A 17,564-nucleotide genomic window follows, 5' to 3' on the forward strand; every position below is an offset into this window, starting at 1 on the left:
CTACTGTAGATTTTCCAACAGGCAGCTGTTGCCAGTCCACTTTAGCCAGATCCTGCCTCGTTTGAATAAAACCTGCCATCTCCCAATCCAAGACCCTTTCTTGCACACTATCTGTTTCTTTTTTTCATGACAAACTTAAATCATACTGTGTTGTGGTTGCTATCACTAAAATGCTTGCCCACCGTTACCTGTCTTCTTTCCCCAGAATTGGGTCCAGCACTTTTTGGATCTTCTATGTGTTGACATATAAAGCTCTCCTGAATACATTTCAAGCAATTAGCCCCTTTAAACCTATTATTTCAAATTCTGGTTTCTCAGGTTTTGTAGTTGTAATTAGAACAATGATTTGATCCATGCTACTTTCCTTGTATCTGTAATTGCAAATAGAACTGCATGCATTCCTATTAATTTTAAGTCGCTTAATTTGAATTCCTGAATAAGTTAGAAATATTTAAGCAGTTAGGTTTTCTATGCTGTATTATTTCATTTGCTGGTGGTGAGCTGCCTCTTGAATCACAATAGTCATGTGGTATCGATACACACACAGCGCTGTCAGACAGTCCTATTCCAGGATTTTAACCTGGTGATAATGAAGGATTGGAGATTTAGTTCCAAGTAAGAATATTGTATTGCTTTGGAGGGGAATTTTCAGGTGATGGTGTTCCCGACTATATGCCGCCTTTAACCTTCTGATTGGAGAAGTGCATGCGTTAGGAAGATGTTGTTGAATGAGCCTTGCTGAATTGTTGCCGTGCATAGATAGTAGTAAACTGTTGGTACTGTGTGTTGGTGGTGGGTGAGTGAAACTTGAAGATGCTGGGTGGGATGCCAGTTAAGTTGGATGCTTTGTCCTTGATATTGTTAAGCTTCTTGAGAGTTGTTGGAGTTGCACACTCATTCAGGCAAATACAGAATATTCCATCACACATGAGACTTGTACCTTGTGGATTGTGGATAGGCTTTGAATCATCAGGAGCATAGTTACCTGCTCTTTAGCTTCAGTATTTATATGGCTGGTGCAGTTCAGTCTGTGATCAATGGTAACCCCCAGGCTGTTGATACTAGATAAGACTATAAGAAATAGGAACAGGGGTAGGCCTTTAAGGTTTTGGAGTAGATCTGTAGCTCGGGTTGTGGGTGTTGAGGTTGGTTGGCTCACCGACGTTTCGTTACCGTGCTTGGTAACATCCTCAGTGCAGCCTCTGATGAAGCGTCGGTGTGTTTTCCCGCCTGGTTTTTAAACTCTGGGGTCCGTTGCGATGGATTGCCTCACTTCCGGGTTTCCTCCGTAGTGGAATGTATATGGGGTTGAGTTCAATATGTTTATTAATAGCCTGCTTCGTGGAGTGCCATGCTTCCAGGAGTTCTCGTGCGTGTCTCTGCCTAGCCTGTCCCAGGATCTTGGTGTTGTCCCAGTCGAACTGGTGGTTCTCCTTGTCCATGTGGATTGAGATGAGTGAGTATTGGTCGTGTCTTTTTGTAGCCAGTTGGTGTTCATGTACTCTTGTTGTTAGTTTCCTTCCTGTTTGTCCGATGTAGTGTTTCTCGCAGTCTCTGCAGGGGATCTTGTAGATGACATTGGTCCTGTCCATGGCGGGGAGTGGGTCTTTAGTTTGGGTGAGCTGTTGTCATAGGGTTGATGTGGGTTTGTGTGCCACTCTGATGCCCAGCGGTCGTAGGAGTCTTGTGGTGAGTTCCGACGTGTTCCTGATGTAGGGTAGTGTGATGAGTGTGTTGGGGCGTGTAGAATCTTTCTGATGCTGTGCCTGTAGGCATCTCCTGACCCAGTTCTTTGGATATCCATTATACTTGAACACTTGGAAGAGGTATTCTTTTTCCTCTTGGCATAGTTCCATGTTGCTGCAGTGTGTTGTTGCCCTTTTAAATAGTGTTCGCACGCAGCTTCGTTTGTGTGTGCTGGGATGGTTACTATTGAAGTTCAGTACTTGGTCTGTGTGTGTGGCTTTTCGGTGTACTTTCGTTTGCAGTTCCCCATTTGTCTTGTGCTCTACCATGACGTCCAGGAATGGGAGCTGGTTGTTCTTCTCCTCCTCTCTGGTGAATTTTATTCCGGTGAGGGTGTTGTTTATGAGTTTGTGTGTCTCCTCTAATTTGGTCCGTTTAATGATGACAAAGGTGTCGTCTACGTAGTGTATCCATAGTTTAGGTTGGATTTGCAGAAGGGCAGTCCTTTCCATTCTTTGCATCACTGCTTCTGCGCTGAGTCATTTGGCCACCTGAGCCTCGTCTGCCATTCAGTAGGATCATTTGACACACCTCACGTCCACTTTCCTTCCCTTTCCCCATAAATTAGTGATCATGAATCTATTTTTCTTAGCTTAAATATACGCAAAGATTCTGCCCCCACAGCTCTCTGTAGCAAGGAGTTCCTAAGACACTCAACCCTGTGAGAGAAGAAATTTCTCCTCATCTCCATCTTAAATTGGTGCCCCTTAATTCTAAGAATATGCTGTCTGTTTCTGGACTCTTCCATGTGGGGATACATCATCCTGTCAGCATTTACCCTGTGAAATCACTTAAAAATCCTCTGTTTCACTGAGACCACCTCTCATTCTTCTAAACTCCAGTGAGTAGAGCCCCAACCTCTTTAATCTTTGCTCATAAGACAATCTGTTCCTTACCAGAGATCATCCTAGTGAACCTTCTATGTACTGTCTCCAATGAAATAGTATATTTTCTTTAAATAAGAGGACTAAAACTGCTCACAGCACTCCAGATGCGATCTCACCAGAACCTTGTACAGTTGCACTAAGACTTCCCTTCTCTTATATTCTAACCCCTTAAAATAATTCCATTAGTCTTCCATTACCTGCTGCACCTGTGTGCTACCGTTCTGTGTTTCATGCACAAGTACCCCCAAGTTTCCTTGTTTTGAAGTTTTCTGCAGTTTCGCTCCACTTAGATAATACTGCTTATTCTCTCTTCCAAATGAACAAATTTTGCATTTGCCAACATTATATTCCATTTGCCAACTTTTATCCATCTATTTTGACTATCACTATTCCTCTATAAAGTGCTTGCATTTGAGATGACACAACTTGCCTTTCCTCCTATCTTTGTGTCATCTGAAAATTTGCCTACAATATATTTGTTTCTTTCCTGCAAGTCTTTAACAGAAAACAGTTGCTGTTCCAGCACTGATCCCTGTGGAAACCCACTAGTTGCAGGTCACTAACTTGAAAAAGAACACCATATCTGCACTTGCTGTTTCCTGCCTATTAGCCAGTTCTCTATCTGTGTCAATATACTATCTCCAGCATGATGGGATCTTTTATCATTCAGTGATGGCAATGTCATCAGATGTAAATTTCCTGGAGATGAAATGACTGACTTCCAACAGCAACTGCCTTCCTTTGTGCTAGGTACAACTTCGACAAGTGGAGAGATTTTCACCTGATTTCCATTGATATAAAAATTTTGCTTGGGCTTCTCCCACCCAGTCACATATGACTTTGATGTCAAGAGAGCCACCCTAACTATCCCTCTGATGTTCAGCTCTCTGTATGTGTTATAACCAACACTGTAATAAGGTCAGAACTACGTAGGGCTTGTAGAATCCAAACCGAGCATCAGTGAGCAGGTTATTGTTGAGTACTGTTGCTTGATTGCACTGCTGATGACGCGTTCCAGGCACTTTTTAGGCAATTTTTCCACATTACCGAGTATATGCCAATGTTATAACTATAATGGAACAGTATTATTTGTTTGGTGCATGGCTAGTCCTGAACCACAGTTTTCACAACTATTGCTTGAACATTGTCAGATTCTACAGTCTTCGCAGTATCCAGTGCCTTCATAGCATGTGAATTGATAGCATACTAATTTAATTAGATGAATGTGATGCTAGGGACCTCAGGAGGAGCCAGGATGGATTATCCATTCGGTGCTTCTGGTTGACGATGCTTGCAAATGTTTTTTGCTTTGTCTTTTGCCCATTGTTTTGGATTGTCGTATTTTTGGAAGATCTTGTCTATTGCCCACCACTGTTCATGAGTTAGATATGGCACTTCTTGCAGAGCTTAAATCTGATCTTTTGGTTTTGGGATCACTTAGCCCTGAATATCGCAGGTTGCTTATGGTTCTTGGCATACAAGCACTCTGTTTTGTAGCTTTACCAGTTTGACACTTTATTTTTAGAAATGTTTGGTGCTGCTCCTGGCATGCCCTCCTGCATTCTTCATCCAACCATAGTTGCCCCCCCGCTCCTTGCTTGGTAAGGGTAGAGTGAGATATATGTCAGACCACGAGGTTGCAGATTGCAAATAATACTGCAGATGGCCCAAAGTGCCTCAGAGTTGGCTAGTCTTGAGTTAATAGATCTGTTTGACATGTATTCCATTAACATGGTGGCGCTGTGTCATCAATGGAGAATATCCCTGACACAAAGACAAGACTTGTCTCCATTAGTTCAGTGAGGTGATCAATCCTAATTTGCAGTCAGAAAGTCTGCTACCGGTAGATTGGTGAGGACAAAGCCGGTACACTCTTCCCTCTTGGTTCCTTCACAACTCGTTGTTGTCCCAGTCCAGGACCTGATCAGTCATGGTGCTACTTAGTCAATCTTGGTGATGGACATTGAGCCAAAAATGCGTTCTTTGTTTTCGTGATTTTGTGTTTTCCAGTTGGTGTTCAACATGGAGAAGAGTTGATTCATCAGCCAAGTGGATGGGATTGCAGTTGATTGTGATAAGTGGTAATCAACAGGATGTTTGTTTGACCTGATATACTGGGACTTCATGTGGTCCAGAATAAACATTGAACATTTCCAGGGCAACTGCTTCCGGACGATATACTACTCTGTTGCCACTTCTAATGGTGATGATGGTATCTCTTACTTTATATACAAAGTAGTTTAATTTGGATAAATGCAAATTATTGCATTTTGATAAAACAAACAAGGGCAGGACTTGTACAATTAAAAGTAGGGTCCTGGGAGTGTTATAGAACAGAAAGGGTTCAGGTACATAATTCTTTGAAGTTTGAGTCAGATGTAGACAGGGACAGCATATTGAGTTTGCATAGAACATTGGTGAGGCCTTTTCTGGAATACTGTTTCCAGTTCTGGTCACCCAGTTATAGGAACGATATTATTAAGCTAGAGAGGATTCAGAAAAAGACTTACTATGTTGTTACCGGGAACGGAGTGTTTGAATTATAGGGAGAGGATGGATACGTTGGGCCTTTGTTCACTGGATTGTAGGAGGTTGAGGGGTGATCTTATAGAGATTTATAAAATCTTGAAGGGTATAGATAAGGTGAATGGCAGCTGTCTTTTCATTAGGATGGGGGATTTCAAGACAAGGGGCCGTAATTTTAAGATGAGAGGAAAAGGATTTTAAAAAGTCATGAGGGACAGTTTTTTTTTACACAATGATTTGTGTGTGGAACAAACTTCCAGAGGAAGTGGTGGATGCAGGTACAGTTACAACATCTGAAAAACATTTAGATAAAGACATGAATAAGAAATGTTTGGAGGGATATGAGCCAACAGCAGACAGGTGGGACTAGTTTGGGATTATGTTTGAATGGACTGGTTGGACCGAAGCGTCTGTTTCTGTGCTGTATGACTCTATGACTCTATGACTCAGTCATTCTCATTGAATCACAATGTCATATTTACTAGTCTATAGGACAGTTCTCTCAATTTTGGCACCAGCCCCCAAATGTTGCTGAAGAGAATTTTGCAAGGCCAGGGTTTCAGGGACAGGACTGTGTGCCATTGTCATTTCTTATGTCTTGGTGCCACATCATCTTTTCCTCAGACATCGTAGTGAGTATGTACATGAGGATGTTTAAGAATTGATCACATTGTTGATATGGCAGTGTAAATATAAATAGAGTCAAATGTAGACCAGATGCTTTGATTGAATATCTAGAAATACACTGAATTACGTATAGTATACCAAAAAGCAAGCCGGCCCCAATTAATCTGTGTTTGTTGAAGGCATCTGCTTGAAACAAACGTGAATAATTTGTTGCAGGAAAGTTGACGTTTTGGGTTGGGACCCTTCTTCAGAAATTATCTCTGAAGAAGGGTCCTGACCCGAAACATCAACTTTCTTGCTCCTCTGATGCAGCCTGGCCTGCTGTGTTCTTCCAGCTAGCTCCATACTGATTCCAGCATCTCTGATTCCAGCATCTGCAGTTCTTGGTATCTCTGAATAAATTGTTGTTCTTGACTGATTCTGACTAATCATTCCTTATTTCGAAGAGTATGCAGAAAATCTGGGAAGGATAGCAATATGAATGTAAAATAGTAAATGGTTAATCAATAAGTGTAGGTCTTGCCGTTAATATATTCTAGTTAATATTTAAAACGTTTTTGAAAATAGCTGCACAGAAAAGTTATTTTTTTGAATGACGTTAGTCATGTTTGAGGATATTATGTAGTATTTGCTGTAGTTCCTGCTCTTTTTCTCCTTTTGAGTAAAGTTTATTAATTTTGTCTGGTTAGGTAGACTATATCAAATGGATAACATTAATACTATTACTGGGGTTTGGGGGGAGAGGTGTTGGGGTGGACGGATATGGTCAGGAAGGAGGAAACGTAGGTTTGCAAAGTAAAAGGATGTGTTGTCATTGATGGGTAACTATTTTAACAATGGTACCCAATGTGGGACAGGAAGGGATAAAGCGTACAATCTCAAAAAAAAATCAGCAGCAGATAGCAGAGTGGAAAACAAAAAGTGAAGAGGCAAAATTAATGTTTCTTTATTTGAATACACATAATATTCAGAACAAAATAAATGAATTAATAAATGGAGGCTAATAGATATGATCTTATAACCATTATGGAGATCTGGTCATAAGGAGATCAAAGCTGGGATCCAATTATTCAAAGGCATGTGACATTTGAAAGTACAGACAAAATGGGAATGCTGGTGGAGTGGCTTTGTTAGCCTGAGATGGAATTATTATGTTAGCAAGAATCGATGTTGGATTGGATGATATGGAATCCATATTCGTGGAGGTAAGAAAAACAAGGTGAAGAAGACATTGGTGGGAGTAGTCTCCATAGGCTCCCTAATACTGGTTGTTCTGTAGGACAGAGAATAAATTAGGGGACAATGACGGCATGTAAAAAGGTAGTACATTAATTATGGGTGACTTTAAGCTTCATGTAGATTGGGAAAATCAAATTGGCAGAGGTAGCCAGGATGAATTCATACAGTGTATTTGGAATATTTATCTAGAACAATATGTCGTGAATCTAACCAGGGATTGGACTATTTTGGATCTGGTAATGTGTAATGACACAGTTAATACCTGATCTCTGAATAGGAGATCCCCTGTAGGACAGTGACCATAATGTAGTATCATTATGTCATTTGATTTGAGAGTGAGAAACTTTGTTCAGAAAAAACTGTGCTAAACTTAAATAAAGGCAATTGCAAGGGAACGAGGGCAGTGCTGGCTGGATTGGACTGGAGGAGAAATTTAGCAGCAAAAACTGGAGGAAAGTGGCCGACATTTAGGAAAAAGTATATAGTTCGTGACTTACAGCAAAGATGTATGGCGGTGAGGCGAAAGGATTCTAGGAAAAAGATAAACTGACCATGGCTAACCAGGGAAGTTAAGGACGATATCATATTGAAAAAAAAAGTGTACAATGTGGAAAAGATTAGTGGTCAACCAGAGGGTTGGTAAAATTCTAAAATCCAACAAAAAAATGACCAAAAAAAGTAATAGGGAAAATAAACTATATGGTTAAACTAGGAAGTACTAATAGCATTCCAAAAGCTCTAAATAATAGCTTCTAAAAATACTAAATAATCACAGCGATAAGGAAGGGGAGGGATCACACTGACAGTAGTCTTCCAAGAATCCTTAGATTCTGGAAAAATCCCAGAGGGTTAGAAAACTGCCAGTGTTAACCCCCTATTCAAAAAATGGAAAGTGACCAAAAAACAGTAATTATAGGTCAGCCAGCTTAACATCTGTCATTTGGAAAATTATAAAGGATGCAATAGACAATGCATTTAAAAATACAGGCATAATGTAATCAAGCAGAATCAATGTGGCTTCATGAAGGAGCAATCGTGCCCGGCATATTTATTGCAATCCTTTGAGGAGGTAACAAGCAGGCTAGATAAGGTGGAAGCAGTAGTTGTAATATATTTGAATTTCCAAAAGGCATTCGATTTGTTACTGCACATAAGATCACTTGATAAGTTAAATGTGTGGGTAGTATATTAGCATAGACAGAGGATTAGCCAATTAATAGAAGACAGAAAGTTGGATAAAGGGAGCATTTACAGGACGGCAACCATTAACTCATCTGATGCCACAAGGATCAGTGCTGGGAGTGGGATATAGACAAGTAAAGTGAGTGGGCGAAAACTTAGATGCAGTATACTGTGGGAAAATGTAAGGTTATGCACTTTGGCAGAAAGAATAAAAGAGCTGACTATTATTTAAATGGGGAAAGTTTTCAGAAAGCTGTAGTGCAGAGGGATTTTGAGTTCCTAGTCCATGAATCTCAAAAAGTTAGCATCCATGTTCAGTGAGTAATAGGGACAGCAAATGAAACGTTGGCCTTCTATTTCAAAGGGATGGAGGAAAAAAAGTGAAGTTCTTGCTAAAACTATGCAAAATACTATACAGACTAAAGCTGGAATATTCAGAGCAATTTTAGTCTCCTTATCCAAGGAAAGATATACTGGCAATGGAGGCTTTCCAGAGAATTTAGGCAGAGATGATAAGTTTGTCTCTGAGGGTGGTGAATCTGTGGTATTCTTTACCATATAAGACTGTCAAGGTGTCAGTAAGTATATTCAAACCTGAAAAAGACAGACATATATTTTTAATCTGTAAAAGAATCAAAAGTTACGGATAAGACAGGAAAGTGGAATTGAGGATTATCAGATAAAAACCAAAAGAACTGCGGATGCTGTAAATCAGGAACAAAAACAGAAGTTGCTGGAAAAGCTCATCAGGTCTGGCAGCATCTGTGAAGAAAAAATCAGAGTTAACGTTTCGGGGTCCGATGACCCTTCCTCAGAACGCTCTGAGGACGGGTCACTGGATCCGAAACGTTAATTTTGATTTTTTTCTTTACAGATGCTGCCAGACCCACTGAGCTTTTCCAGCAACTCCTATTTTTGTTGTTGTTGAAGATTATAAGATCAACCATGATCACACTGAACAGCAGAACAGATTTGATGGGCTGAAAAGTCTATTTCTGCTGCTAAACCTTATGGGCTTATTCAAATAAAAGCCCTAAAATGCCGTACAGCCTTGTTGCATGTTCATTCCAGCATTGTCAAGCAAACACCCTACAATGGGCGCAGACAAACTGGAGCTGACTGGCTTGTTGCTTTGCTGAATATATGTTGTTTTTTGTATTACTTGTGTGGGTGTAATGTTTGTCAACTTTCTAGTGCCCAGGTTAATGTTCTGAGGATATGAGATTGAATCTCACCACAGCAGATGGTGAAAGCCAGTCTAATGATGACCATGAAACCAATGATGATTGTTGTAAAATAACACCTGGTTCACGTCATGAGATGAATTTCTGATCTGCACATAATTATAGAAACATAGGAGCAGGAGTAGGCCATTCAACCTTTTGAGCCTGTACCACCATTCAGTGAGGTCATGGCTGACCTGTGGCCAGACTCCACATACCTGCCTTGAGCCCATATCCCTTAATACCTTTGCTTAACAAAAATTAATTTATCTTGGATTTAAAATTAACAATTGATCCAGCATTCATTGCCATTTTTGGAAGAGTTCCAAACATCTACCATCCTTTGCGTGTTTGGGTGCTTCCTAACATGTCCCTGAAATGGTCTAGCCAATTCTTAGACAGTGTGTCTCTAGTTGGGGGAAGCAATGGCCTTAATGGTATTATCATTAGACTATTAATCTAGAGACCTCAGAATTTAACTGGGGATCTGGGTTCGAATCCTGTCATGGTAGATGGTGGAATTTGAATTCAGTGAACAAAGCTGGAGTAAAGAGAGTAATAATTGTTTATTGTTGGAAGATCCTATCTGGTTCACTAACGTTGCTGAGAGAAGGAAACTGCTAATCTTGCCTCGTCTGACCAACGTGTGATTGCAGACCCATAGCGATGTTGTTGACTCTTAACTGCCCTCCGATCAATATTTCATGGGCAATAAGTGCTGGCCTGGCCAGTGACAGTCCCATCCCATGTATGAATAAAAAAGAAGTTCTAGAATAATCCAAACACAAATAGTTTATTTACCCGAGGTAACAAGGTGTGGAGCTGGATGAACACAGCAGGCCAAGCAGCATAAGAGGAGCAGGAAGGCTGACGTTTCGGGCCTAGACCCTTCTTCAGAAATGTTTGCAGTTCCTACTATCTCTAGTTTACTTACCCAGTCTTTTCCTGTTAATATCTTGAAGACTACGTTGTATGTAATGTGGTTAAAATTGTTTCAGAGATAGTAGGAACTTCAGATGCTGGAGAATCTGAGATAACAAGATGTAGATCTGGATGAACACAGCAGGCCAAGCAGCATCAAAGGAGCAGGAAGGTTGACGTTTCGGGCCTAGACCCTTCTTCAGAAATGCATTTCTGAAGAAAGGTCTAGGCCCGAAACATCAGCCTTCCTGCTCCTCTGATGCTTCTTGGCCTGCTGTGTTCATCCAGCTCTACACCTTGTTATCTCTATCGTTGTATGTAATGTAGCTGTTAATATTAACCAATTGCTATGAGAATTGATGTATTAGATGAGTAAAACCAACTCTGTGTACTGATTTTATAGGCAAAGTTTTTTTAGCTGTTCCATCATTCCTGTGCTAACTGGCTTATGTTAGCTCCTGGTTGTGTAATGCCTTGATCTTAATATTCTCTTGCATGTTTTCAAATCTTTTTGTTGCCTTGCATTTCTCATCCCTGTTATCTCCTACAGCCCTACAACCTCCCAAGATGGGGCAGCACGGTGGCACAGTGGTTAGCACTGCTGCCTCACAGCACCAGGGACCTGGGTTCGATTTCACCCTCGGGCGACTGTCTGTGTAGAGTTTGCACATTCTCCCCGTGTCTGCGTGGGTTTCTTCCGGGTGCTCCGGTTTCCTCCCACAGCCCAAAGATGTGCAGGCTAGGTGGATTAGCCATGCTAAATTGCCCATAGTGCACAAGGATGTGTAGATTAGGTGGGTTATATGGGGATGGGTCTGGGCGGGATGCTCTGAGGTTCGGTGTGGACTTGTTGGGCCGAAGGGCCTGTTTCCACACTGTAGGGACTCTATGATTCTCTGATATGTGCTGTTCACTTCTGGATACTTGTGCCCATTTTCTTAATGCTTTTATCAATGATCTTTCCTTTGTTGTGCTTTTTACTGACATTCTGAAGGTGAAATGGCCGTAAACAGATAAATACTCAGAGGCAATGTCATTTATAGAACACTATTAGAATCACAAATGTGCAAGCCTTACTACTTTCACAGAATACTACCAATGAAAAGCAGAGGTGATCAGGCTATGGTCCAGAGAGTACTCCTGTTCTCTAGCCCCCTAAGTTAGGGGGCCATGATCAAGAGTTTTTCCTAGGTTCCCGCTGTCTTCTCTGAATCCCCGACACAGGCTCATCCTTCTTACAAGTGTTCCTCCAAGGTTCTTATTACCTTTAAACTGTTGTTTCCTCTACAGGATGTCGGTTAATTTGGTCAAGCTAGAGCTATACTTTTGTATTGATGACGTACACTTTCAGCTGCCTAGAACTGAAGGAAGATGCGAATTTGATGGGCTTAATATTTTGAAAAAGTGGGGAGGAGCAAGAAGAACAAAAGAGAAGATAAAGAAAAGGTCAGAGAGTTGGACAGATTAAAAATCATAGGTGTCACAGAACAAAAGGCAAAAGTAATTGTAATGAAGAAACTAGGCATTGGCCCAGGGCTGTTGTTGAAAGCAGAATAAAGATCATTTGTGACTGCTCCAGGGAGAAGAAAAATATCAAAATGGAGAACAGTGTTCATGGTTTGAAGTTGTTGAATTCAGAAGGCTGTCGAGTGCTTAATTGGAGGTGTTATACCTTCAGTTTGTGTTAGACATTACTGGAACACTGCAGCAGGCCAGGACAGAAATGTGAGCATGACAGCAAGATAGTGTATTGACACGACAAGTGACTGGAAGATCAGAGTCCAGCTTGCAGACCGAGCAAAGGTCTTCCATGAATCGGTTTCTCAATCTGTATTTGGTTTCTCCAGTGTACAGGAAACCAGAGCGTGAGCAGGAAATATAGAAAACTGGTGAAACAGAAAGAAATGCATGAAAATTCTACCTTCCCTGAAAGAAGTATTTGGGGCTTTGGACTGTGACGTTTCGTGGTGTCGTGCTGGTGATGGAGGATGACTAAATGAAACTGATGGGGTGAACAATGAAGACGAGGGGGAACCTCATAGTAATTCTTGAACAGGGAGGAAGGCATCAAGGAAACGTTTCAGAAAAGAGTTGGTCATGGATGTCATTGTGGGTATCATTGGTTGAGAAAAAGGAAGGCATTTTGGAAGCGCTGTTGTGAAAGGTAGCATAATTGGAACAGATGTAATGAAGACAAAGAAACTGGAGGAATTGAATGGAACCCTCACAGGAACCAGGATGTGTGGAAGTGTAGTCAAGGTAACTGCAGGAGCTATTGAGCTTGTAGTGATATAAATGACCAGCCCATTCCTGGAAATGGAGACACAGACGTCAAAGAAGCGAAGAACCAGAGGATGGTCTGGGTGAAGGTGGGAGAATGTGAGAAATTGAAGGAATTTGGTCATCAATTCCACTTCTAGATGAGAGCAGGAGGTAGTGTAGTTACAGTTGTTGATCTGTCACCTTTGATATTCCATCTCCATTGCCATCTAACCATTCCCTAACATTTTCTTTTGTTCCAGTTATCCCTCCCCTTTTTTTTCAACACAAAACGCATCACATTACCATCTTGTCAGTTCTAAAGAGTCGTATTTGATTCAAAGGATCTCCCACTTCTTTCCCCATTGATACTGCTAGACCTGCTGAGTTTCTCAAATATCAGATCTTGGCCACCTGCAGTATTTTGCTTTTAATTTGGAATTGCATATTGTTTCAAATGAAGATGAACCTTTCTGTTGGATATTTTTAAGTGACATTTTTAATATCTTCTCTTATGAAAGACATTGTAATAAATGGGTATTTGACACAGTGCAACAGTATACACTTTTCCTCGGCAGCTCCTCCAGAAATGTGTACAAGTCTTTTTTAGTAACTAGTAACATTTTAAAGTTGCACATACATAATAGTAATATCTTGTTTGTGACAAAAAATTTTAGAAAAAATATAGTCTGTGCAACTTAAATGATTTTTTTCTCTCTCTGCAGTAAACATTGAGAGGATAAATGTGAGAGGATTACAGCACAAGAAGAATGAGAAGACTGCTGAATATTACTTTGAGGTAGCAATTTCTGTTATTTACATTTGTAACATGCAAAACACATCACTTTCATTTCACATTGTATATCATATGCAATGCCTGTAAAGTAAAATTTAAATTAACTGCTATAAAATGGAGACCGATTTGGTGCATAATGGAAATTTTCTACTTTCCAACTATTCACCTCTGTCAGCAATTTTGGATGTCACTCAGAGCTCCCTCTGTGTGCCCAGTTTTGGTATTTTGCCAGATATTTTTTGTGGGTATATCATATATATTGTATATGCACACAGGGATGTGGGCGTGGCTTACTGGGCCTGCATTTATTTCCCATCCTTAATCACTGTTGAGGAGGTAATTTGGCAAAACCTGGCAACACACTCCTACAAGGCTAACCACTGCTCTGCATCCTCACTTCTAACATTCTTCTAAATTAGATGTAAATTTCCATGCAAAGTGGGATCCATACCATTTAAGAAGGAGCTTACTGCTGCAAGCAGTCATTTGGCTGTTGTTGCAGCACCAGAATTGGTGGAAGGCGAAATTTCTGTTTCTTGACGACTGGTTAAACATTTGCTGGTAAGTTCTCAGAACTTTAGAGGTGGTCACATTTCCTAATCATAATCAGTGGGAAGCTGCTCTACATTCATTAGCATTCCTTGAATACTCATTAACACCTCAGCTTACTGGAATTATAGTCACAGGCACAATCTTGTTAGACAGAAATGGGAAATACATCTGCTCAAAAATCTGTCAGTATATACAAGGCATCGGCCTTGTGTTGTTGACTTCTTGAACATCTTCATTATCTTGGCGCCTTCAAAATAAAGCTACTTGTCATTGCACAAATGCTTGCAGTGTTGGGGTTGAAGCCGCTCCATGTTCTCAGCTTGAGAGATCCCTCGGTCATTTGCAGTCTGGCTTGTTGTTGTTACTTACTTTCAGTGTTTGGAGTGAAATCTTACCAGGACAGGCAAACGGGCATGATCTCGAGGGTATTTGACTCAAAAGGCCATGGTTTGCTGTTGTGTCCTTGTTCCATGCAAGTTTTTGGTGAAAAGCTATCAGATTTTCACATTTTCCTAGTTGTGATGAAAAGTCTTCATCTGACTGAGTGTTGGAAACATATGAATTAAGTGCTGAAGTAGCTTATTTGGCCCATTGATTATGTTCTGTCATTCATTTAAATCATAGCTGATCTGTTTATATTTCAAATTCCATGTTCCTACCTACTGTGATAACCTTAAATGTTTGTAAGGCAACAGAATCAATCAACCTCTGTCTTAAATATATTCAACGAATCTGCCTTCCTGCCTTCTGGGACAGAAAGTTCCAAAGTTGCACAATCCTGCTGAGAGAAAATAATATTCCTGACTCTCCCCTAAGAGGGTGACTGCTCATTTTTAAAATACTGCTCTCTAGTTCTGAATTCATCCACCAGAAGAAGCATCATTTGCGCATCCACCTTGTCAAGAGCATTCAGGATCTTGTATTCTAAATTAAGTCACCCCTCACCCTTTTAAGGTCTAATGAAATCAAGCCCAATCTATCCAATTTATCTTCATAAGACAATGTAATTGTTCAAGGTATCAATCTAGTAGACCTCCCGTGAACTGCCTCCAGTTTATTTACAGCCTTCCTTAAATGAGACCAGAATGTACATGGTATTCAAGATGTGGTCTCGCCAATGTTCTGTACAACTGAAGAATAACTTGTATATTTTGACTGTTCTGAATTATTTTGAATTTTTCTAATTAACCATCTATAATCTCCTCAATGGTCAAGTCTAACACAACAGACATCAAGTGAACTGGCCTATAGTTTCCTGTTTTCTGCCTGCAGCTCCATCAGTTGGCTTTGTTCCACTTCTTGCTGATTGTAATTTCACCACTTTCCTCTTTTCCTTCCATTTCCTGATTTATTATCATTGCTTGGATTAATTTTGTATCTTCTACAATGAAATGAAAGGAAATGTACTTGTTCGTTGTATATATCATTTCCTTATAATCAACTAATAATTTTGTGTTGTCACTGTCTGCTGGACCAACACTCAGTCCATTTATCCTTTCTACAGGTATCCAAAATTTTGGCCTTTAGTTTCAATATTTTCCCACAGATTCAACCTGTGACTTTAAAGTTTCTTTTTTTTTGTTTACATATTCAAAGTATATATTTTTTACCTTAATACTCAGGTCCTGTGGTCAGATTCTTCAATGACGTTCATAACCAAGACTTATCGGGAGCTCAGAGAATTTCTTTCAAAGGTAAGTGAGGCAAGGGTTTATGGCGTAGAATACAATCTCTTGATGTTTCAAAAGCAGAAAATTAATTACCATTTCCATTATTTCAAAATTGTTACTTCTAGTTGTTGTCACTGTTATTTTTAAAATCATTTAATCATATTGATAATTCCCACATTGTGGAAAATGGAAAGAGGGAAACCTGACATGAGATGGCATAAAAACTGATTTTTGATGCCAGTGTTTCAGGATAAAGATAGTGCATTTCAGTTATTGCATGTCATAATATTACAACAACAATCTTCTGTGATAAATGGAGAAAACTATTTGTGATTTGAGCATGCTATAGATTTAGCACCACTGCTCTTTAGAAAGTGGAAAACTTCACAGATAAAATGCTCCCTTTCCTGGGTTTACCATTCAATGTGAATTCAGTTTTAAAGCAATGTAATTTTTTTTTAACATTCTGATGAGGCATTTGGAGAGCTTCATCCTGAGATTTCAAGATGTTCAACAGCAAGAAAATGTATTCAGTGTTAAGGATATATGTTAATAGTTTCAGATGTGATAAATGTCTGCTACCTCCATTCATAAATTTTACATACTCAACCTGTATTAACAATTTCTAAAAATTAATTTCTACAAGAAAAAAAATACAGAAATTATTCATTTTGGCAGATAGATTTTGTAAATATACCTCAGCACTTTTATTTAGTGTGCCACAATAACTTGGGATTGATCTCATTTACATCAAATATCCATTTAAGTCTTTTTTTTAAATTCACTCTTGGGACTTGGGCATCACTTTATTACCCACTGAATTTGGATGCTAGTTTTTTGTGATTGAAAATACGAATAACTTTTTTTATTGTTTATTATTGTATGAAAATCTTTGAGACTGCTTTAGCCACTGTATTTGAATTTTATTTTTGCAAGTACTATCAACAAAAATTTGTAGTGCAAGTATTCAATGGAAGCTTAGAAATTAAAATTGGATTTTGTTCCCTAGAATTGCTTGGATTTATTTTATATCCTCTATAATGATGACAAAGTCAAAATATTTGTTCATTATTATTGACTAATAATTTTCTATTGTTACTGTCTGGAGGACCAACACTTACTTAATTTCTAGAGTTTTACATTGAAGTTTGGATCATCTATAGAACAACGCTTTTACTTCTGAATTTTGGTTTGAATCTCATTTGGCCGGATTGGGTGAAAGATTATTAGCGGATATAATTGTTGGGATGCTTTCTGACTAGTTATTGATAGCTTTAAGGTCATAACGTTACACCATCCCTAATGGAATTTGAAAAGGAAAAGACACAGACAATAAAGTTTACTCTTAAGGTGGGATAAATCCATGTGAAAGAAGATTTTCAGTATGCTGAGTGGAATAACATTGTAAACCTAAACTTTATAAATCATTTCATGATCTTTATTAAACATAATGAAAAATCTCTTCTATTGTTGAGCCCTGCCCAGCACCCGGCCAGTGCTGTACACGTTGCATAAAGTGAAAATTCTAGAATGTGTAGCAATTTAGTCTCATCCTTTCCATAAATATTGATGAGGTAACATTTCAGAGGTAACCTTTCATTAGAAAATACTTGTGATAGATTTCTGACTGGTTTGCAGGAAGTTAGGAATAATTAATTCCTCATCAATAACTTCTTTCAGGAGGATATGTATAATAAAATCCAAAAATATTGCTGTAATTCTAACTGTTGTTTGACTGTTTTTGTTTTAACATTGGCTGGGATTGAGGTTTGATAGTTCACTGAGGTTTGCACTGCAATTAAATGGTACAAGCAAGGAGCTGAGAAGTATGAGATAACAAGGTGTAGAGCTGGATGAACACAGCAGGCCAAGCAGCATCAGAGGAGCAGGAAGGCTGACGTTTCGGGCCTAGACCCTTCTTCAGAAAATTTTCTAG

General features: G+C 39.5%; 1 protein-coding gene across 1 annotated transcript in view; it reads left to right on the top strand.

Annotated features, from left to right (window-relative positions):
• The window catches only part of zcchc14 (zinc finger, CCHC domain containing 14), a 128,389-nt gene that overhangs the window by 38,869 nt on the left and 71,956 nt on the right, over window positions 1-17,564 (top strand). Inside the window, exons 3-4 of the mRNA XM_048605976.1 lie at window positions 13,336-13,409; window positions 15,581-15,652. Of these exons, the coding sequence (XP_048461933.1) occupies window positions 13,336-13,409; window positions 15,581-15,652 (146 nt within the window). The remainder of the gene's footprint in view (window positions 1-13,335; window positions 13,410-15,580; window positions 15,653-17,564) is intronic.

This window comes from Rhincodon typus, chromosome 15, assembly GCF_021869965.1.
Source record: "Rhincodon typus isolate 14 chromosome 15, sRhiTyp1.1, whole genome shotgun sequence".
NCBI lineage: Eukaryota > Metazoa > Chordata > Chondrichthyes > Orectolobiformes > Rhincodontidae > Rhincodon > Rhincodon typus.